Source organism: Cinclus cinclus, chromosome 16 (genome assembly GCF_963662255.1).
Source record: "Cinclus cinclus chromosome 16, bCinCin1.1, whole genome shotgun sequence".
Taxonomy (NCBI): domain Eukaryota; kingdom Metazoa; phylum Chordata; class Aves; order Passeriformes; family Cinclidae; genus Cinclus; species Cinclus cinclus.
The window spans coordinates 2,040,488-2,063,944 of NC_085061.1; the positions used below are offsets into that span (position 1 = coordinate 2,040,488).

At 48.6% G+C, this 23,457-nt stretch overlaps 1 protein-coding gene across 1 annotated transcript in view; it reads left to right on the top strand.

Annotated features, from left to right (window-relative positions):
- Positions 1-23,457, top strand: part of CACNA1H (calcium voltage-gated channel subunit alpha1 H) — a 160,033-nt gene that overhangs the window by 119,441 nt on the left and 17,135 nt on the right. The window contains exons 17-28 of the mRNA XM_062503239.1: positions 318-418; positions 775-898; positions 1,017-1,085; positions 1,195-1,379; positions 3,248-3,374; positions 3,711-3,836; positions 4,918-5,007; positions 5,755-5,968; positions 13,801-13,952; positions 16,300-16,409; positions 16,918-17,051; positions 17,802-17,872. Coding sequence (XP_062359223.1) covers positions 318-418; positions 775-898; positions 1,017-1,085; positions 1,195-1,379; positions 3,248-3,374; positions 3,711-3,836; positions 4,918-5,007; positions 5,755-5,968; positions 13,801-13,952; positions 16,300-16,409; positions 16,918-17,051; positions 17,802-17,872 — 1,503 coding nt within the window. The remainder of the gene's footprint in view (positions 1-317; positions 419-774; positions 899-1,016; positions 1,086-1,194; positions 1,380-3,247; positions 3,375-3,710; positions 3,837-4,917; positions 5,008-5,754; positions 5,969-13,800; positions 13,953-16,299; positions 16,410-16,917; positions 17,052-17,801; positions 17,873-23,457) is intronic.

The window sequence follows — 23,457 nt, forward strand, 5'->3', positions numbered from 1 at the left end:
TTCCACTTAACTTTTTTGGTTGCTTGAGTCCTTTTTGGGTTTGACACAACTCTGTATCTCTAAACAACACCTTCCCACAAGTCATGCTTTATCCTGTCCATCTCTTCCCTTTTTCCACCCCTTTCCTCCTTATTTTCTTGGACAAATGTGACAATGGCCACCGCAGCTCTGTCCCAAAAGCTGTGACTGCCCACAGACACAATGAAAAGCCATTTACTGCCCTCTGCTTCCACAAAAAAAAAAAAAAAAACCTGTGAAAGTTGAAGAGGCAGGAAAATAAAAGAGGAAGAAAAGGCGTTCCTTCTTTTTTAATCCAGAGTTATTGCTACCGGATCCGCAAAGCCCTGGAGCCCTACAAACCCCAGTGGTGCAAGACTCACGAGGACTGGTCCCTCTACTTGTTTTCCCCACAGAACAGGTAAGAAATTCCAGTGAAATTCCAGCCCAGCAGATGTTTGAGGTAATGGAATATTGCATTCCTAGCAAATCTCCCCTTGGGAAAAATCCTTCCGAATTCTAGAAATCCAGTTCCCAATTTTGAAGTAAAGTTTTCAGTCTGGTGTAGGCAGAACTGCATGCTTCACCCCACTGCTGCCAGCAGTTTAGCCAGCAGTAGTAATAATTAATAATTAATGATAATCATGGCCAAAACCATGGAGATGCTGCCTCACCACCTGGGCTGGTGCTGGTGGTACATCAGCAGAAGGGTTTTGGGGAGGAGCCAATTCCTGACCCAAACTTCTGAAGGATCTGTTTTTTTTCACCTTTCTTCAGGTTCCGAATGATGTGCCAGAAGGTCATTGCCCACAAAATGTTTGACCACGTGGTGCTGGTCTTTATCTTCCTCAACTGCATCACCATAGCTCTGGAGAGACCAGACATCGACCCCCTGAGCACAGTGAGAGGCATTTCCTTCCTCCATCCCCCAGGCAGATCTTCATCTCCTCAGGGCCAGACCCTGCAAGATAAATGTTGGGTTTCTAACTCGTCTCTCTTTGTTGTTCTGTGTTTTCCAGGAAAGGATATTCTTAAGTGTCTCTAATTACATCTTCACTGCCATCTTCGTGGCTGAAATGATGGTTAAGGTAATTAGAGCTTCATCCCATGGCCCAGAGCAAATTCTGGCAAAGACCAGACCATGCCAGACTTAGGATCCGGGTGAAAATTTCAATGTCTCCCTTCTCCTGGCTGCAGGTGGTAGCTCTTGGCTTTTTCTCTGGGGAGAACACGTACCTGCAGAGCAGCTGGAACGTCCTGGATGGAGTCCTCGTCTTTGTATCCATCATTGACATCATTGTGTCCATGGCATCAGCAGGAGGAGCCAAAATCCTGGGAGTCCTTCGTGTGTTGAGGCTTCTGCGGACCCTGAGACCTCTCCGGTACGTGCTGATAAATCAGAGAGTTGGGGAAATGCACAAGGTCTTGCTTAATAACACGAAAAGCTGAAATACAACACGGGTAGAAACATCTTTGGGGATCTCTAAACTCAGTGAGAAACTGTTTGGAAACGGTGAAATGAATTCCAATTCATCTTCTCCAGCTCGGATACGCGCAGCGGGAGTTTGGAGTGAGAGGTGTTGTCATAATCTGGAGTGAGTGCAGTCAGAGCCTCCTCCACACTGCAATTTTATCGCTCTGGCTCCTTCCTCAACTGCACAGCCTCACAGGAATTCCCCAGCAAAGAGGGATTTGCAGTTGAACAGGTGCTGATGGGGATTTGATCATCTCCAGCATCCTTCCCTGTACTCCTGACCCTGCAAAGCAGCTCCTCCCTCAGCGAGGCACAGGAGGGCAGAGCTTCCAGTATGTGAGAACAGGAGTAAAGACAATTTGGATTTTGGTTATGATCGCACAATAAGGAGGGATAATGCTTGGGAGGTGGGATTTGGATCGGCTCCTGTTCTGGTTTCATCCTGCTTGGCAAGAAACGGGAGCCTTTTTTTTGCCTGAAATTTCAGGGGAATGAGACAGTCACCTCCAAGAACCTGGAAACTTTCTGGGACAAAGCCATGCTTGTGAGAGTGATAGGAAGAGGGAATCTTTTAGACCACAAGAACAACAGCTCTTTGTGCTACCTGTCACCTTAGTGACAAGGAAATGAGTGTCCCTGGCTCCTTGCTGTTGTGCTGCTGGCACCAGGGTCCCCTGGCAGTGCTGGCTCCCCAAGACACCCTGGACAGGTCACCCTGTGTGACCCACAGAAGTGGGACCAGAATTCAGGGCACGGGCAGTTCATGAGGAAAGGGAAGGGGAAAAGAGGGAATTGGTCTTTGAGAATAACTAGGCCAGATCCCTATGAATAGAAAGGAATTCATCACCTCTCACCACGGCCTCACTGAGCACAGGATGGCTCCAGGGACCATTCCTAACACTTTGGAGGTGCAGTTCAGTCTCCGCATGATTTCTCTCAAACAAGACCCTGTGGAAATGCTGCAGCACAAAACTCTTTTCTTTGGGCTTGGCAGGCACAAAGCATCATTATCCATGGGAGCTGCAACTCCCAGCAAGGACTCATGCTCTACAAGCCCATCCTAAAAAACAACTTGGATGTTTTTCAGGCAAAAACTCCCACCTGGCCCTTCCCAGGAAAGCTTGGTTTGGGCTGGTTCCACTCCCACATCCCCAGGGGAGGCCAGTGCATTCCCCAGGCTCTCCTTCAGGAAAGCAACACTCCTGCTCTTCCTAAACCCCCAAACCTGCCTCAGAGCACACCAGGAATCTGCTTGCCAGCAGGATTGACCCTTTGGATGTGGAGCTGTTGATCACAGGCTCCTGTGAGCTAAGAGCCAGTGCAGGAACTAATTAGGGAACAAATTGGAATTACCCTGTTTAGAAAGTTGTCATGGCCACTAGTGCAGAAAGAGCAGCAGATGTGCTCTCCAGGCCCACTGGGAAGCTGCTGACGTGCTATGAGAGGAAGGAGGGTCCTGCCTGTGTCCCTGTGCTGGGATCAGAACCCTTGGAGGGGTCACGCTCCTGCAGTGAGGGACAAACACCCCACAGTGGGAGCTCTGTGATATCCTGCCCATGGGGAGTGTCCCCTCCTTGCTCTGCCCAGCTGCCGCTGTCTGAATTCCATCCGAGGTGATTGAGAATGTTCTGGTTGCTTGAAAAAAATCCCTGCCTGCAGGTAGAGGAGGGTGGTGCCAGCCTCAGAGAGCAGAGGAGAGAAGAGGCTGGGTGATAACAGGACATGGATAAAAATTAAAAGTTTTGTTCTCTTGTCTTTTTTTTTTTTTTTTCCTAGAGTCATCAGCAGAGCCCCAGGTCTGAAGTTGGTGGTGGAAACCTTGATCTCCTCCTTGAGGCCTATTGGGAATATTGTTCTCATCTGCTGTGCTTTCTTCATTATCTTTGGAATTTTAGGGGTCCAGGTAGAGTATTTCCCTCCCCTGTAAGTGACTGCTGCAAAAGAGAAGCTGCTTTTCTCACCCAGTGGGGTTGAGGTGGAAATAATGAACTGAAATGCCTCCAAAGGAAGATTTCCGTTTGGGAAGAAGAGCCAGGTTTTTGGAGAGATGATCCAGGGTGGGGTTGGCAGCTGCTCCCAGCAAGGAGCTCTGGATTAGGAGAACAGACAGACCTCCCTGATGAACTCTACTAAAGGAATGAAAGATGAATCAGAGAACAGACTTTTCAAAGCTGCTTTTTCTTTTTCTTTTTTTTTTTTTTTTTGTTCTTTTTTTTAAATTTTGTGTTCTCAAACGCAGCTTTTTAAAGGCAAGTTCTACTACTGTGATGGCCCTGATGTCAAAAACATCACCACGAAGGCTGACTGCACCAACGCTCACTACAAATGGGTCCGGAGGAAATACAACTTCGACAATTTGGGGCAGGTAAAGTCCTCCCCGCAGGGATCTTTCTCTGCCAGCTTTTCATGGGTGAACACTAGAAATGGGTGGCTTCAGGAGGGTGTGGAGCCTCTGTCATGGGAATTTTCTATAATTGTTGATGCAATCATCTATCAGTGGGTTAATATTTGCACTCGGTGATCTTTGAGGCTTTTTCCATCCTTGGTCATTCTGTGACTTTATCTGGAAATCTTTGTCTTTTACACTGAATGTGTAAAAATGGATCAGATCAACTCTTGATCTCTTGCTATGGTTGTACAATTCCTTGGGTTTTGGAGTGTTATCCTAAAGCCACTGCTTTGGGATGCAATCCCTCATCTTCCCCTTTTATTCTCTTGATTTCTTGTTGTGTTTGCAGCTGAAGAGAATAAGGTGCTTTATAGTGTCTGAAAAGCAGGCCAGGCCACAGGAGGGGTTGGGAGTTCTTTCTCTGGACAAGACCAGCTGTAAAGGGTGGTGCTTGCACCACTTAATTAGTGGCTTGTCTGCAGCTTTCTTCTGCCTTCACTCAGAGACAGGATTAAAAAACATGAAGGAGACGGATTTTCTCGTGTTTGGGTTTGGTCGTTTATTAAATCTTATCTAAAGTACAGAGAGTTCTGCAGCACTCCTAAAAGTGAGGAGAATGGAGCTGAACCTAGCTAGCTGCACGGTCTCTTAAACAGTCCAATAGAGAATTAACACCTGTATTATTTATACCTTTGACCCAATAACCAAACTCCTGTGACCCTCAGTGTGACACTGACTGTCCAACCAAAAACTACCTGAAATCATGAAAAAGAGGGAAGATGAACACTGAAAAGAGAGACCATCCAAAATCCTCCATCTTGTCCCATACCTATTACTACATTATAAAAACCTCAAATTCAAAACCCTTCACCATGTGAAATCACACACTTCTCTTTAACTACAGTGACTTTAACTCCATCACTCAAATTTTGAAGCCTTCTCCAAGGCCTCAGGTCAAAAGCAGTGTTCTCCAGGGGGTCAGTGGCAGAAACCACAAGACAGCTCAAAAAATCCAGGTTTCTGGGATCCAACAACCACCCTTGTGTCCCTTTTCCAGGCCCTGATGTCCCTGTTTGTGCTCTCCTCCAAGGATGGCTGGGTGAACATCATGTACGACGGGCTGGACGCCGTGGGCATTGACCAACAGGTACCTGTTCTGCAGAGCCCAGCTGTGCTCCTCTCTCCAGCCTCAGCCCTGAGCACTCCGGGCTTTTTGAAATCCCAGGAAAGAGCAGAGCTGTAGAACCTCCTCGAGGTCCTGTTTGCTGATTGAGCTGCCAGTTTTCCATTCTTTTCTTTTTTTTTTTTTTTTGGAGTTGCTTTTCCACGGCCTCTTCCCATGTAGGACAAGCTCTGATGTGTCCTACATCAGAGGATGTAGAATGAATTAGAATGAGGGTACTTGAGGATGGGAAACCACCAGGAATGTTGTGGAAAAGGCATTCAGTTTGTGAGTTATTTGGCATTTTCTGTGGGAAGTTGAGTCTCGCATGAGTAAGACCCACCCAGAGCAACAGTAACACTTTGGACTTCATTTCCCCCACTTCTAAAGATCTGCTAACAACTGAGAAACATTAAGCCGGAGCCCACATCTGAAAAATTAAAAATCTGGAGCCTATCTTTAGCTGAAACAATCTTGCTGGTGGGATGATGCTCACCCACTGAGATTTATCTGAAGCCGTGTGAAATAAACGCCAAAATAATTAAATCCTCTAAGGCGGTTTTGGGTGGGTTTTTCACCAAACAGTAAAATTTTAGTCAGTGAGAAGGTGAGAGGAAAATACTTCAGGAAAAACCTCCTCCCAGTCCTCTCCTCCCTGCACGACTTGTTGCACCAAAACTGACTTAACCCACCCGGCCTGTGCCGCTTCTCCCTTGTTCTTCCCTCCCCCAGCCCGTCCAGAACCACAACCCTTGGATGCTGCTCTACTTCATCTCCTTCCTGCTCATCGTCAGCTTCTTCGTGCTCAACATGTTCGTGGGGGTGGTGGTGGAGAACTTCCACAAGTGCCGGCAGCACCAGGAGGCGGAGGAGGCGCGGCGCCGCGAGGAGAAGCGGCTGCGCCGCCTGGAGAAAAAGCGCAGGAGTAAGGAGATGTACCTGTCTGGTCGGTAGAGTGCCTTACAAACCAAAATCTTTCTGAGCCCTGCCTGCTCCCAAAGCAAGATTTCTTTTTTGGGTTGTTTATTTTTTGTTGTTGTTGTTGTTGTTGTCGTTGGGGTTCAGGAGGTTGCGTTGCTTCGCTGCCTCTTTGGCGGTGCCGTAAGGCTCGGGCTGGTGACACCTTGGTAGTGGGGATTGTTACCTGTTCACCTGGCTGGGGAGAAAATCCTCCTCTGGCAGAGCCCTCTCTGCAAGGCCACGCTGTCCCAAGCACCAAGGGACACAGGGTGAGCAGCTTTCCCTGCTCCCCCTGTGCCTGGAGGCCACTCCAAGGCTCCCTCGTGCCTTAACGCGCCGCCTGCGGCTGAGGATGGTTGGTGGGGCTGGATTTGAGAGTTCTTTCATCAGATAAAGCCGTGGTGATGCTGTTTGGGATCATCACGGAGCATGGCCCCGCATGCCACAGACACTGCATGGGGCATGGACAGAGCCACAGCCTGGGGACAGCAGGGGAGCCCCGGGGTGGGACTGCAATTCCCAAAAATTCCTCTTGGGCGGATGCGCATGGCAAGAGATGCTCGTCCCGTTCCAGGCTGGGACTCATTTTGTCCTTGGAACACTGGCCAGGAGCAGGGCTAAAAACCAAAAGAGGCCTTTAGCCAAAATTCCCTTCTCAGTGAGTCTAATAGGGACCATCAAACCCCAAAACCACCTGAGCCTGTGTTCCCTTCCTGTCCCAAACCTGTTCATTCCCACCTCCCCTGGGCAGGCTGCACCTGGGACAAGCCAGCGCCGAGTGGGTATTCCCAGGAAAACTGCCAGGAGAGCAGCCCCAGCTTTCCCAGAGGTTTCAGTGAGCAGGGAGAGCCTGCCAGGCATTTTTGAGGAGTGAGCAAACCTGGCTTGGCCACTGAGATCAAAGCTGAGCTCAGTCAGGGGTAAGGCCGAGCTTTTCTGGCCCTGTTTGCTTGCAGCAGTGCTGTGACTCTGCCTGGCCGTGTCATCTCCTGGAAGGAGCAAATATTGGGACAAATAGCTTGTGTGCCACACATCAAACCATGGATTATCCATTTCCAGCAGGATAAACAGGCACAGGCTGTGCTGGGAGGAGCCCCATCCCATTCCCTGCATCCCTCACAACCCCTCTCCTGCTCCTCCTTAGAGCCAGGGGACACCTCAGCACTAATTGGTGGCACTGTTGTCCCCACGGGACCTTAATGACACCACAGGGAGGGCCAAACCCATTTGATTTTAGCCAGTTGTGAGTTCAGTGCCTGGCTGAAAATGAAATCCAGCTCAGACACTGAGTCCCTCCAGAGATTTCCAAGAGTTCAAATGCAATTTCCTTCCCCTTTTCCCATTTTGCTTTGTGAGTCTGAGGGTGGAAATACTGAAGGCAGCATTTCCAGCAGAAGGATGAGAATCAGTTTTAGGGTCCCAGGAGTCCTCCTTGTGCAGCTTTTACCCCAAAGTGCTGACCTAAAAGACATTCAGATAAACTCGAAGTTTATATGAAATTTTTAAAAAAGGAAAAAAAAAAAAGCAATTTTAAGCATCCTTAGAGAAAACATGGGCACAGGTATGGAGGCACAGCTCCATTCCTGATTAGGAAATAAATCTTATTAAAGCCTGGCTGTGACTGCACAGCTCAGACACCAGAAAGAGCCAGCCCCTGTCAAAGTGATGGACACTGTGACATTGTCCCTCTTTATCCACCACCTCCAAGGAGCTATTTCAGAGCAGCCATTGCACAGATGAGGGTTGTAACATTTCACGGAGAGCACACAGGGAGGAGGACAGATTTCTGGAAGGGGAAAGCCAATAGAGCAGCTGAGGAATGAGACATTTGGCCATGTGCTGGGCTTCCAGAAGGTTCCCTGGAACTGTCTGGCTCTACCTGCAAGAACAGCTTGGCATCCAGATTGGAGCTGTTCACAAGGTTGAACCCAAATATCTGCTACACTTCTGGGAAATCATTGTTTCCATTTCAAGGGATTATTTTTTGTTTCCATTGGTTGGGGTTTGAACTTCCTGGGTGATTTAGGTGATGATGGATTTGATGAAAAAAAAAAAAAAAACAAAAAAACAAAACATGGCAGACTCAGAAAGATGTGAGCTGTGACTGTGGGCAGTGTGTGTGTGCTCGGGGAGCTGTGGGATCTGCATGGTGACAGCAGCTGGCAGCTTCCTCTGCTTCCATGTGTCCCTTCCACCGCTTCCATGTGTCCCAGCACTCTGTGTCACCCCTCTGGAGCAGCAGGAGGGACCCTGGTCACCCCAGGGAGAGGAGGGAGAAATGTGGGAATGCTGACAGAGATCCCTGCTTTTAACTCAGTCAGCATTCCTAGCGCTGGACAGAGCAGGAGAGGAGGAAGAATTTCTCTTTTAACAGGAGGAATAGCCAGCCCAGGACACAAATGCACCCTCTGGGCTATCTGTCTGCCTGGCACTTTGCCTGTGTGTCCTGTCCCTTGTCTGTGATGTTCCCTGGGGATTGAGGGCTGGGGGATCTGTCCTTACCTGCACGCACAAAAATGCACCACGGAGCTGGGGCAGGCTGGGCTTGGGGCTGGGAATGGGTTGAACCTCAGCTGGGTGATCCTGGGTGCAATTCCCAGGCTGGATCCAGAATTTGGAGCCTGGCAGAGGAATTGTTCCATGGAGGACACAGCTCTGGAATGGATTAAACCTCAGCTGGGTGATCCTGGGTGCAATTCCCAAGCTGGGTCCAGGATCTGGTGTCTGGGAACCCAGCAGAGGGATTGCTCTGTGGAAAATACAGCCCTGGGAATGGTTCTGGGTGCCAGACCCAGCTTGGATCCAGGACTGGGAACCTGGCAGAGGAATTTCTCCATGGAGAACACAGCCCTGCAGCAGGACCCAACTCCTTCTCAGGTGGGATGGGGAATCATCACCTGCTCTGGGATGATTTTTCAGGGAAGGTCCCTCTGAGCCCAATTCTTTTCTGTCATCACCTCAGATCTTTTCCAAAACATTTCTTCCTTCCCATCTGAGGGCCACTTTGCTGAAGGGATTGGCAGCAGGTTCAGTCTGCTCAAGGAAAGCAGAGGGCAGGGGTTGAGGACACTGAGAAATGCATTTGATGTGGTTTTAAAGGCAGAACTGCTCAGTGAACTTCTTTATGTGAAAAGAAAAAAAAAAATCAAGATAAACCAGAATATTTTGCCTGACGCTGTCCCTGCTCTGTCCATTATATCCAAGTGTAATTTAACAATCCTGCTGCTCTCAGCCTTTTAATGAGCTTCTCAGAAGACTCAGAGTGAAACCAGCCTCCCCAGATTGAAGGTTTTGATTAAAAACACATGGCTCAGCTTGACCTGCTCTGCCTTTGGGATCCAGGGCCAAACCCAGCCCTCCTGGATCTGCCGTGTCAGGTCAGCTCTGGAGACTTCAAAAGCTGCACGAGGGTCTGGGTGACACAGGGGGCTGAAAGCAGAGCAGGGAAAGCTGGAAATCACAGCTCCAGCTGGGAGCAGAGTGCTCCTTTCCCCCCCCCCCCCCCCCCCCCAAAAAAAAAAAAAACCCTGGGAATTCAGAAATACTTTTTCCTGATTTCAGCTCTATGAGAGGAGAGTGGCCACAAATCTGCTCCTCCCAGGCTTTTCCCATCAGAGCTGGGAATTGTGGAAGGGCAAGTCAAAATTTTAAGCCCCAGCAGAGGTGCCTTTCAAATCAGTGACTGCAAACCTTTCTGTAGAGGGTGGCACGTGGTGATATTCCAATTTAAACATCCTCTCAGTGCCACAAACCCCTCTGTATCCAGCAGAATCACTTGAGCTGGAAAACTACAATTTTGGGTGCTGTATCCCTGAGTGTTCAGAGTTTCCAAGCAGGGAATTATCAAACCCTGCTGCTTGTTTTTTTTCCAGGCAGCTGCAGGTACAGAGCTGCTCCGTTCCAGGCATGAATAACCCCATTAGGGCTTTCTAATGTTTCATGCAGAGCATTGTAATGGAGGAGCTGGAGCTGGGAATTGTAATGCCAGCTAAAAATGCTTTTAAGCCAGGGGACGGGGCTTCATTAATTTCCATGTCAGCAGAACCACAAGCAAAGTTGAAATACTCTGCAGAGAGGTGAGATTTGAGTATTAGGCAGCATCTAAAAGCAGGGGGGGGGGAAAGGCTGGGATTTTCCTTTTTTCATCTGTTTGATGGTTTCTTTTTATCCCTTCCTGCATTTCCACCAGTTCAAACAAGGAGCTGAAGGGAAACTTGTTTGTGTTTGATGGAGAGAGAGCATTTACAGAGCATGGAGTGCCAGGACAAGGGGAATGGATTCTCACTGCCCCAGGGCAGAGCTGTGGGATATTGGGAAGGAATTCCTCCCTGGGAGGGTCGAAAGGGGCTGGGATGGAATTCCCAGAGAAGCTGTGGCTGCTCCTGAGTCCCTGGAAGTGTCCAAGGTCAGGCTGGGCTGGGAACAGCCTGGGACAGTGGAAGGTGTCCCTGTCATGGCAGGGGTGGCACCGGGTGGGTTTTGAGGTCCCTTCCAACCCAAACCATTCCATGGTGACAGAAATCTTTTGGGAATCTCATCCCAAAAACCATTTTCCCAGGGAGCCCAAGGCACAGGTTGTGTTTGGCCTGCTGTGATTAACAGTGGGTCCGGTGTCCCCTGGTGTCCCCTGGTTGCTGTTCCCACATCCCATGGAGCAGCCTCGTCCTCCTCATCCAGGTTCTCCCTCAGAACCCCAAGTTCTGGTTGCGCCAGCAGCACTTGGGGTGTGCGCAGTGAACCTTCAGCACAATTTGGGGACTTAAAATTCCCTCCAAAAGTTAAAAATGTGACCTGTGAGGAGCCCAGAGCTCCTGAAGGGATTGGCAGTGAGCAGGGCTGATGCTCTGGAGCTCGGGGACGCTGCCTCCATCCTGCCAGAGCTGTGTGGGGCTGCTCTCCCACTGCTCCCACCCTGCTGCAACCCCTCTGCCTTCCCGGGATCACTGATCCAACCCCAGCTCCAGGGCACATCCCTGGGCACATCCCTGGGCATATCCCAGCACAACCCAGCTCTCTTTGGGCACATCCCTGGGCACATCCCAGCTCCTGGGCACATCCCAGCACATCCCAGCTCCCTCTGGGCACATCCCTGGGCACATCCCAGCTCTCCTTGGGCACATCCCAGCACATCCCAGCTCCCTCTGGGCACATCCCTGGGCACATCCCAGCTCTCCTTGGGCACATCCCAGCTCCTGGGCACATCCCAGCTCTCTCTGCCAGCCTGGCACGGGCAGCATCTCCTCGAGTGGATGTTGCATGGGGTCCCCATGAGCACGGCCCTGCTGCATGTGGTTATTGTCACCTCTGTCACCTCCATCCCCGCTGGCCTTGCATGTTTTCTCCCCGTGGGAGTTCCTTTCTCTGGCTTTGGGTTGTGTGTGCATCCTAAAGGAGCCAGGCTTCTCCTCGAGCTCCCTGGGGTTTAACCTGTCCTAAGTGTTCCCAGCAGGGATTTGGGCAGGCCTGGGCAGTGCTGGGGCAGGGAGAATTTTATAAATTGATATTGCTGTGTGACCCCCTGTGCTCAGAGCCACCTTTGGGTCTGGCTCCTTCCTCCTTGGCTTTTTCCTCTCCAGCCCATGGGCAGGAGCTGTGGTGCTGCCAGGGAATTTTGGAGGATTTCAGCTCAGTGCCCCGACAGTGGGAAATGTCTTCTTGTGACTGTCCTTCTATAATTAGTTGGTAATTAGGTGATCTTTGGCTGAATAGTGAATAAATCAGGCATTTGGGCAGGTGAGGGGTGGTTAAACCACCTGCAACCTCTTTTCCTTATGTGCTGCCAACCCATCCCTGCTCATTAATCAACCTGGAATCCATTAATCAACCATTCATCATTAATAAATAGTCCCTTAATATAACATTTAACTATTAAGGGTATTCTCAGACCTCCCAAGGAGTTATTTGCACTCCCAAGAAGACATTTCCCTAAAAATTAAAAAATAAAAAAAAAAGAAAAGGACAAGGATGTTGTAATCCTGAAAACACGTGAAAGCACATAGTACAGGCTGAAATAAATATTATACTGCAATGTTTTTATTATTATTTTTCAGGCAGGCTGAGCTCAGTAGCAGAGACAGCCCCAGCAGTCCAAGATGACTCCTAGGATTAAGGCACATGAAAGCAACAGGAAAAAAAAATTATTCAAAATCAGCTCTGGTTGCTTTCATCTTGTTTTTCCACACCCCTTAGCAGGGAGGGAAAAAAAAAAAAAAAGAAAGCTTTGGTGACCCTGGTCAGAAGGAAATGTTTTTCAAATGCCTCCACTGTACTTTTAACTACCAGGAAAAAAATGTAGTTGAAAGAGAGCTGCAGATCCTGTTTCCCTTTATCCAATTAATTTTAAGGTTTTGGATTCTGATCTGGCATCAGTTGCACCAAAAATAAAATAATAAAAAAAACCTCCTGCATTTCAAGAGCCCTTCCATCTGAAATGTATTAGCAGGATGAGAGGAGTGGATTTCAGGAGGTCACTGAATGCTTCTGAACTGATTTCCCTCCTTATTTTCAAGGTGAAGCAACTTTTTCTGAGCTCTTCATGTACTTTAAGCTGAATTTGCTGAAATATTTGCAAAATCCCCTCTCTGTGAAGAACAATCCTGCTCTGACTTGGTGTGACCTCAGCGTCTCTTCCACTTGTAAAACCCACAGTGGTGCTGCCTTGGCCTTGTGTAAACTCAGAATATTTACATTGCTGAAGTTTGGAAGGAATTTGACTCCACAGCCATCCCTGTGGCCACACTTCCATTGCAGAGAGACACAGGCAGTAAATGCAGTCCTGGGCTCCAAACACTCTCCTTGGAACATTCCCAGGAATTTGGTCACAGGCAGAAATTTCCATGTTTCAAAGAGAAAAAAAAGGAGGAATCACGACCAAAGGCAGAGATATAAAATTCACATGAATGGTTTTAGCTGCAGCCATGCCCTGAGCCCTAGATATATTGTTTAATTCTACCTTTTATAAATATAAATTTATATTTCTTTTTCCAGAGGAGCTTGAGCTGGTTGTCCTGGCAGAGCCAAGCACTTTGTGGCTGTGTCCTGTGTGCTCCCATCCCTCAGGAATACCCTGCTGCTTTTCCTTAAGCCTTCTAAACACCCCAAAAACCTTCTGGAGCTTGGGGCATGTCCTTCTCCCACCTGGAATATTCCTGCAGGATTGGGAGAGATGAGTCCTGCCCTAAACTTTGCCCTCACCTGCAGCTGAAGCTTTTCCCTCCGTTTTGGGTCCTGTGTCCTTCCTGCTCCTGCCCTGTCTGCTTCCCATTCCAAGAGGAGATTGGGGCACACAGGGAAGGACCTGGCTGGCACCAGATCCCAAAAACCCCAGCAGGGCTGTGGTGGGAGGCAGGATCACTCAGGGATCACACAGGGATTGCACAGGAATTACACAGGGATCACTCAGGAATTACACAGGGATAACACAGGGATTGCACAGGGATCACACAGGGATCACAGAGGGACTACATAGGAATTATACAGGAATTACACAGGGATCACAGAGGGATTACACAGGGATTGCACAGGAATTGTACAGGAATTACACAGGGATCACTCATTAATTACTCAAGAATCACTCAGGGATCACTCAGGGATCATTCAGGGATCACTCAGGGATCATTCAGGGATCGTTTAGAGATCACTCAGGGATTACACAGGAATCACTCAGGGATCATTTAGGGATCACTCAGCCCTTCCCATGCTCTGCCCAGCTCCTCTCTCCACCCCGTCCCCGGGTGGGAGGTGACCTTGATGCCACGTGCTGGTGTCCCCCAGCCCTGCAGCCCCCTGGGCTCACTGCTGTCCTTTGTGTCCCCACAGAAGCCCAGCGCAGACCCTACTACGCCGACTACTCCCCAGCCAGGAGATACATCCACAGCCTGTGCACCAGCCACTACCTCGACCTCTTCATCACCTTCATCATCGGCGTCAACGTCATCACCATGTCCATGGAGCACTACAACCAGCCCAAGGTAGGAGCTGTGCCCCAAGTGGAAATTAGAATTAGAAAATTTACAGGTGGAAAATTTATAAATGGATATAAATTTCTGCATCAGCTCTTGTGATTGATGTCAAAGGTGTTTGACATAAACAAGCCCCAAGCTGTGCCCCCCCAGCACAGCTCCCCTGGGAGAACTTTGCCCACGGGGACATTGCCAATGATGCCTTAGGGTTTTGGATTTGTAATGTTTGATATATTGTAATCCTGTAATTCTTTGGTGTGTAACTCTAAACTCCATACCCAGTGTGAGCTGCTGCTCTCCCATTTTGGTCAGACGCAACAATTTCTGTCTAGGCTGGGAGTCAAGGACACCTCACTGCCTCAGGCTCCAGAAAATGTAAACAAAAGTGAGTTGGGGGGCAGCAAATTTGGGGTAAATTATTTCATTACCTAAAGCTTTAATTGGAAGATTAACCCTCGGTATGCAAATTAACCAAATTTATAAAGGTGTTAAAACCCATGACCCATCATCCATTTTTGGCTGCAGCCCCTGGGGAGGCTTTGTCTGCCCTAAATGTACCTGAAGGCCCTTCAATAAATAGAAAAACTTTTTATCCCCTTACTTTTGTTTAGCCTCTGTTTTTAGGTAGTCCCAAAAAGGCATCACCAGTTCTTGGGCAGCTTCAGCATTCTGATCCAGCTCTGCCATTTGGGAGTCACTGCCCCAGGCAAAACCTTGATTTCCCTGCTTTGGGTAAAAAAACCCCAAGCTAATGGAGAGTAAATTAAGCTTTTACCAGGAAAAGACCAATCCAAATATTTCCTCCCCTGCTCCCAAACTTGACTGAGCCTCACACTGGAAAACAGTTTGGAGTTTTTGAACATTCCATTAACAGATACAAACTCGGGGTTACAGCGTGCAGAGCGTTTCTTTTCCTCAATGAATTAAAAAAAAAAAACCACCAATTTAAAAGTACAATCCTCCCCTTTTAAAATGCATTATAAAATCATTCTCCCCTCAGAACACATTTCACATAAATCAAAGGGGCCGATATATAAACTTATATCAATTTATAAATTCTCCTTCTATACATTTGCCATTTCATTATCATTTATGAAGCTCTGGCTCAGCATTTCCTTTTCCAGCATTCCATGGTAACCTGCAAATGCCTTCTGGATGCTGAGCCAGAGGGTAATGTGGTGTGTGTGTGTGTGTGTGTTTGACACCAGGGTAATTCCTTTGTTTCCCATGGAAATGTTGTTTATCCACATGAGGTTTTATTTACGCTTGGTTTACGTTGGTTTAGCACAGAGTTGTAAATCCAAATGCAAACGGTCACAAACGATGCGAGGAGTCAGGCTCAGGCTTTGGATGGAACAGGAAATTGTCCCGTGGTTTCTAAGCTGTCATTTTATTTTAGGTACTGGATCAAAAAATCGGGATTGTTGCCAAAGTCTAAGAAACTTCCAGCTCTCATTCCCAAAAATCAAGGGCATGGCCATGCCCTGGTGACCTCACTGTGTGTGGGGTCAGCAAAGCCAGGCGTCCCACAGAGAAGACAAAAAGTTTTCCTCTGCCCTGGGGTTTCCTCTGTTGCATTTATTTCCTTTTTTTTGTCTGCTTTGATGCTCACAATTCCCATCTTTATTGAAAATTCAGTGTCCTGCGCTACACTGAGCTAAATTCCCCTTCCCTCCCTCCTATCCCTGAATCCCTCCCCATCCCAAGAGCTGCTCCCCTCACCCCCAGCTGTCTATTTAAGGCCCCACAAGATTCCTTTGCTATTGTTGGCCCCCATCTCCAATGAAATCCATTATAAACACTCATCATCCTCAAGTATAAACACTGTGGATTCCTGACTTCCGACAGCGGCTCCGTGGAGAGCGGGAACGTTGCACCAAATATGGACACGCTTTGCCCAGCTCTGGAGATGTCCCATTTTTCAACAAGGAAAGGTTTCATCCATCTCCAAGGTTTATTTATTTCCCTGAGCTTTTTAAGCAAAGCCTTTGTCCCGAGGGCTGGAATCAGGAAATGATCCATCGAGGCTTTTCTTCTCCCCAAGGCTGGGCACTTCAGAGCAAGGAATCTTCAGGAGATGGGGAAGGGGTGAATTTTTTCATGTCTGAACAATTTGTGCACTGAGCTTGAACCTGACATTTTTAGCAGAACTAATCTTAGTGCTTTGGAGGGTTTGGTTTGACTCAGGGGCCAAGCCTTTATTTGAGTTCTGCTGGGTGATTTAGTGAGTTCTGCGTGCCTTTATGACTTCATTCCTGATATTTCTCTGCTTCCCTCACCCTGCTCCCTGCCAGTTCCTCTGTGGGGGTCTAAGAAGGGATAACTGGGCTGGCCTAACTGGGATCTCTCCTTGCAGTCCCTGGATGAAGCCCTCAAGTATTGTAACTACGTGTTCACCATCGTCTTTGTGTTCGAGGCACTGCTGAAGTTGGTGGCCTTTGGTTTCCGGAGGTTTTTTAAGGACAGGTGAGAACATTTGGAACCCCTGTGGATTTGGGATTCGGGGCTGGATTGACCCAGTTTCAGAGCCAGGTTCTGGGGAGATGCAGCAGCACTGTGGTGACACGGGAAGAGCCCAGAGCTGGCTCTCTGTGGGAGCAAACTTTGTAGTGTAAGAACTAAAAATCCTGAGAACTGCTGGCTGTGCTTTGCAGGAGGAATTCAGGAAATTTCCCAAAATTCCAGATGCATCTTTTCCCCCGGTATTTCCCTTTCCACCAGGCCTGACCAGTTCACCTTAGAGGTCAGGAGCATTTCCCAGTCAGCTCCCAGATTCTGTGGCTCACAGGATGTCTGTGCCATCTGCTCTGAGCTTTGTGCCACCTAAAAATCATGGGCGCAGACAAAAATGAGGAAATTTGGGATTTGCTGGTGCCTGTTGCTGACATAAAAACTCCTCCTCTTGGATTATCCACGTGTAATTTGGATTATCCACGTGTAATTTGGATTTTGTGTGTCCTCCCTCTGTCTGTAGGTGGAACCAGCTGGACTTGGCCATAGTTCTGCTGTCGATTGTGGGGATCACGCTGGAGGAGATCGAGATGAACGCTGCCCTTCCCATCAACCCCACCATCATCCGCATCATGAGGGTGCTCAGGATAGCCAGAGGTGTGTCCTGCTCGGGGGTGGTCTCCAGCCACCCCAGGAAACCCTTTGGACATTTGTCCTCCCAGCCCTGCTGCTTCATTCCCAGTGGGGAACGTGGAATGGGCAGCTCAGAGGCCAGCTGGGGGTTCCATGAGGTTTTCCAGTGGCCTCTGAGGGTGGATTCTGATTCCAGCCTGGGATCACAGAGCTTTACTCCTGGTCCAGAGCACACTGGGAAGAGAGGGTAGTCAGGGACTGGGAAGATGCTCTTCACTGATGAGGTGCTTCCCACATTCCTGCCTGGGCACGTTGGGGTTCTTGTAGATTTTTTGTCCATTTTCTTAGAATTCCAGGATGGGTTGGGTTGGAAGGGACCTCAAAGCCCACCCAGTGCCACCCCTGCCATGGGCAGGGACAGCTCCCACTGTCCCAGGCTGCTCCAAGCCCCATCCATCCTGGCCTTGGGCACTTCCAGTGATCCAGGGGCAGCCACAGCTTCTCTGGGTATTCGATTTCAGCCCTTCCCCACCCTCCCAGGGAGGAATCCCTTCCCCATATCCCATAACCCTGCCCTGTGGAAGTGGGAATCCATTCCCCTTGGGACTGACAGTGATGTTCAGCCCTGCTGGGCTGCAGAGAGCTCCCCACCTGTATAAACAGCAATAAGAGAGATTTAAGCCCTCCCTGCAAGACCTGAACCTCAATTTCCTTCCTGGATTTTCCCTGTAACATCCCCCAGCCCTGCTGAGCAGGATTTGCTCCTCATTTCAGTGCTGAAACTGCTGAAAATGGCTACAGGCATGAGAGCTCTGCTGGACACGGTGGTGCAAGCCCTGCCCCAGGTAAGCCCCCAAAATTCTCCATGCCCAGGGTGTTCCCCTTGGGAACAGAAGTGCCTTTGGGGCCTGGGGACATTTCTGTATTTGGTGGCCTCTAGAAGCCACCTGGGGAGGGTCTCACCTTTCTCCAGACCTTGGGAGCAGAGTTCTGCATGGCTCACCCTGCAGTGTGTTTGATGGGAGAAACAAAACTATGGGAGAAGAGTTCCCAGAGAGCAAATTCCTGTAGGCAGAGCTCGTGCAAAGCCCAGATTTCACCAGCAAGTTTGGGAAACGCCAGGAGGGACAGAGAAGGATGTTGGAGGAAGCACTGGGAGCTTCCAGCTCAGTTTTATTTGGGAGTCAGGAACAACCACAGTTATTGACAGAGGTGCTGCAGCCTTGGAAAGGCAAACTGGGGAGATGCTTCTGAGGGTTAAAATCTTGATTTGGGGTCACCAATAACCAAATTCTCCTGAGCTGCAAGAGAAACAACAGCACTTCCAAACTTATGGAATTTGATAGGATCCTGCAAGTGTTCGTTTCCTGGGACTGCTTTTTTTATGGATCTGAGAAAAGATGGAAAGAAACTTTTTGCTGGCTTTCAGTCCTCCATCAGAAGTGTTTGGGTGTTTTTTTTTTTGTTTGTTTGTTTGTTTGTTTGTTTTTATTTTTAATTTTATCCTTTTTAAGGTGCGTTCTGCTGGTTTGTGGGTGTGCTGGTGTGAACTCTGATCGTTCAGTGTTTGGAATTAACTCAGATCCCTGTTCATCCCAATTCCCTGGATCCCAGGAGCAGCCAGGGGCAGACCCCATGTGGGACTCTCCTCCAGAGGATGAGTGGCCACAAGAGGATCAGCAGAAAACATGGAATTACCCAAAAACACCCCTGACACTCGGTTCCTAAGTACAAATCAACCCATGATCTATTCCAAGAGAGATGGAAAACTCTCCTGGAAAAAAATATAAATAAAAGGAATTTCTTTTCCTTGCAAAGACCCCTTTGCTCTGCTCATCATCACTCCATGAAGATGTTTCTAATCCAAACATTTGCCTTTTGGCATCCAGATTTCCTTAAGGATTTGGGCTGAGGCTAAAGCAGGGATTTACCAACCTGACCCTGGGCTGGCATTTGAAGAAATCCCTTGATTTGTATCTATTTGTTCAGTTTACAAAGCGTTGTCACCACAGATCATATTTTCTCTCCCTCCTTGTTTTCTGTCCCTCCCCCAAACAATAGGGTGGCTCCAGGCCAGGCTTTTTGGTTTCCTTGGGGTGTTCTTGCAGTTTGCATTCCCAGCAAGGTCTCTTGTCAAGGGAAAACCCCAGGGATATTCCCAGCAGATCTCATGCAGATAAAAAAAAATGTCACTTTGGCCTCCAGTGAAGCTGAAGAAATAAGAAGGGAATTTTAGGAACAGCTCTTTGACAACCATCACTCTTCATAAAGCTGCAGATTTCATTTCCAAGGGAGGGCATGAGTTCCTACCCTAATTAAATTAGCATCCTAAAACCACAGCTGGAAAATGTTCATAAATGTGGTTTCTAAGTGACAAAAAAAAAAAAAAAAGCTAATTTAATGTTTATTCATTCAGATTTGGGGGGAAATTCTTTGTCTGCTGTGTGGAGAATGCCCATTTATGGGCTGACAATGACAAGGAACTGTCAATGCATTTTTGGGGGGTGACTTTCATCAGCTTTGGATTTGGTTTTTATAACACTTGGAGAACCACTTATCCCCAAATTTGGAGGAATGTAGCATTTTGACCAAGACTGTCACAGGATTAATCTCCTCTTTTGGGATTTCAGTCTGAGCTTGAGCTGCTCTTTTCAAAATGTTCCTGCCCAGCTCCTGGTGTGGAAATCTCTGTCTGCCAGGTCAAAGACACTCTCTTCCACCTGACCTGTGGAAAAAAAATGAGATGGAGAAGAGGAAAAAAATGAGGAGAGGCCACAGAGACAGAAAGAATGGTCAGGGAATGATCTCAGATTGACACCTTCTCTGCCCAGCTTCTCCATGTCCTCTCAACCCCTGGAAAAAAAGGGGAAAAAAAAAAAAAGCTTCTGATTCTTGTTTTAAGGATTCAGTGTTAGGGAATCAGCCCTCCCCTGTTGATGGAATGCATTCATGTTTACTCTTCCTACAAAAAAAAAAAATCTGGTGAGTTTAGTCTGAATTAGCCAAGTTCATTTTTTTCACTGGATGTAATCTTGCTTTTTTTTTTTTTTTTTTTTTGGTAGCGCTTCTCCTTTCCAGATAAATGGTAGATAAAATACCCTCTTGCAGTCTGGTGAACAGGAGAGCAGTGAACTCCTTTAGTCTCTTGGTGTGGAGCAGCTTTTCAAGACCTGCTTCGAGTGTTTTCCTCTTCTTTTGAGCTGCTGCTCGTTAAGGCTCCATAATGAATTACACCACTCATCCATCACTGATCATTTCCTTGCTCCTACGCCTGGTTTGGAAGTAAAGGCTGCTCTCTAAGGCTCCTGTTTGATGGCTTTCCTTTAGTCCTTTTCCCAATCCCAGCTCCCTAAAGTCCAGTTCACCCTTTTCGTATCAAATTTGGGTTAAAATTTTCCTGGTGGGAGTGAATCCCCAGCAGTCACTGCTGAGCTGCCACAGCTCTTCCTGGTGGGGAGCACAACTGGAATCCAGCCCAATTCCCACCCTCCAGCAACAAGGAGATGTGGAACTTCCCTATCAAAAGATCTGGGTTGTTTTTCCCTTCTCTGGTCTCACTTGATCTGTGGATGGCACATTAATTCCCTGCAGGCTGGACAAGGGACTCCTCTCTGTCTTCAAAAGCTTGGAACTGCCCCTACAGGGACTCTGTGCCAAGAAAAAAATCCAAGAACTCCTCGCTCCAGCAGAGCCCTGAAGGGCAGGTTCTGAATTTGCTCCTGTCCAGGAGTTTATCTCCTCTTGGTGCTGTAATTTCTGGGCTTATCTCAGTTGGAGCTCCTGAAGAGCTTTTCTGGCATTTTCCAACAGCAGCTGGGGGACAAAAAACAACAACCTGGAGACCCTGGAGAGCCATGGGGATGTGAACTCAGGGAGCAGGAATGGGAATATGTGAGCAGCCAGCTTTGGGGATGATGGATTTTGGGAGATAGGGAAGTGTGGGCTGTGCTGCAGAGATCCCTGAGGGATCCCTCAGTGATGCAGAATTCCACAGGTACAAAAATCCTGGGGCTGGGCTCCGTGGGACTGAGGGGACACAGAAAGGGGACCTTGTTCAGGTCAGCCTGAGGTGACTTCACCCTCTAAGGTTCTGGCTTTCCACCAGTCCTGGAATTCTCACAGATGGCCTCTGTTTTCCAGGCAGATGTGTGTCCATTTTCTGCTGGGCCTAGGGCATAAATCAGGCTGTGTTTTCCCACTGCCAGGATTACTGCCTTGGCTAGAGAGGGATGGAAGGAAGATGGGGAGGACTCACGGCCTTGGAAAGACTTGGCAGGAGCTTCATTTTGTGAGGAATTGCTCTGGACAGGCATCCCAGGGAGCTGAGTGCATCAACAACGGGAATGCCAGTGGATGTCAGAGCAGGAAGAGGCACAGGAGGAAATGGCTTCACCCAGGAGAGGGGCAGCAGGAAACACGAATTCCATCAGTGCCTCTCCTAGAGCCAGCTGGGGGTGTGGAGAGGGAAGCCCTTCCCCTGAGCTGAGGAAGCTATTCCAAGGCTTTTGCAGTGGTAGAGCCCAGATCCAGCTGGGATACACTGGGAGAGGCTGCAGCCCCTGCTGGGGGCTCTCCCTGCTCCTCTGGGTGGCATGGGGGGACAATGCCAGTGTCCCCACAGCATCCCAGGGCTGCCAGCCAGCATTCCAGAAGGGAAGGTCCAGGACAATCTCAGATACTCACCAGCGTCTCCAGCTCTTGTGGCTTCTCTGAGGTCCTCAGGGCACCAAGAATTATCTCCAGAACATTCTTCATCTGTGCTTCTCTCCCTGCAGTCCACAGCCCCCCTTGGCACTGGATTCCCAGGAAATGATGGATAGCCCCTGGCCGCCACAGAGAGGCGAAATCTGGAGTTCTCTGTGCCCAAGTTAAGGGGAGCTGGATGGATAACAGAGCCTGGGCTGAGCTGTTCAGAGCCAGAACCACTTCTCAGGGGCTGCTGGGGCTGCCAGAGCTGAGGCTGCTGCCAGAGCTGGATTCCTGCTCCTGGTGGAGCATCCCAGCCTTTGGAGAAAAGCTCCTGCCCCCTGCCATTCCCTCCAGCAGCATGATTCATGCACCATCTTCTCCTTGTCTGCTCTCTGTAGATCTCAGAGTGCTCTGGAGACATCAGTTAGGTATCCCCGAGGGAATTCCAAAGGGAACAGGACGGAATGACTCAGAGACACACAGGCTCTGTGTGTTCCTGTGCTCAGCCCCTGACCCAGCTCCTGCGCCTCGGCACATCCTTGGGAATGTCCCTGGGGCCCTTCTCCATGCCCAGGCCTTGCTGGAGGCCATGAGCTGAAGAGAACTTCTTCTCCTTCTCCTTCTCCTTCTCCTTCTCCTTCTCCTTCTCCTTCTCCTTCTCCTTCTCCTTCTCCTTCTCCTTCTCCTTCTCCTTCTCATTCTCCTTCTCCTTTTCCCTCTTCCCTCCATTGAAATCCAGACAATATCTTTTGCAGATAACCCAGTAGTAACTCCCACGTTACCCTAAATTCTTTGGGATTTCATCAGTGCCAAAAGTTTGCAGGCTGATTTTTCAGGCACCAAAATACTCAGGCTGCCTAGAGCAAGATCCAACGCCCTCTTCTGTTACCTCAACCTAGAAAGTTTGTTTCTCACTTTTATTTTAATTCCCTGTAATTATTTGCTCGTTTGCCTCCCCAGCAGTGTGTGCTGTGTTTGTGCTTGTGCTCATTCCTAATGGCTCCCAAACCATCAGTGGTCCAGCAGGCAGGAGTAGGAAAAGCTATTCCAGAAGGCAGCAGAGGCAGATGAAATAACCCAGCCCAGCCATCCACATCCCTGTTTTATCTTTATTATTCCCTGGAGGATGGTAATAATGTTAGGGAAATTGCAGAGCCAGTTTAGGCTTTATAGCAATTACAGCCTGCACTGGGTGATTGGACTATTTCCATTTCTTTACTATAAAAAAAATCCCCTCTTTTCATCAGCAAGAGCTGTGTTAATTTTATAATGACAGATATCACACTGATAAACTTTCTGATTAAATTAAGTGCAGTTAAAATAACAAAAAAAAAAAAAAACACCACAAAAAAAACCTGTGGCTGTGCCACCTCAGAGAAGAAAACTCTCCCAAACTCAGAGCTCACTAAAATGCACCTCAGAGACCGGGAAACCCTGAGCCTGACTGCCTGGGTCACCTCCTGATTTCTAATTTTTTTAGGGATAAAATCCTGCTCCTGGTGCTGAGAACTCACTTTGTCTCAGTTAGGAGCTGCTAGCAGAGCCATTAAAGTGGAAAAAGAGATAAGTGGGAGCAGTTCCTTGCAGGTGGGAGCAGGTCAGGTCACTCTGCCCTTGGTGTTCTCTGCCTGAATCACCAAAAATCTGCTCCAGGAGCTGTTTTTGAGGCTTGGATTCTGTGCTGGGATGGAGTCCAGCAGGGAGAGCTGTGATGCTGGTGGTGTGAAGAGCTTTTGTGCTG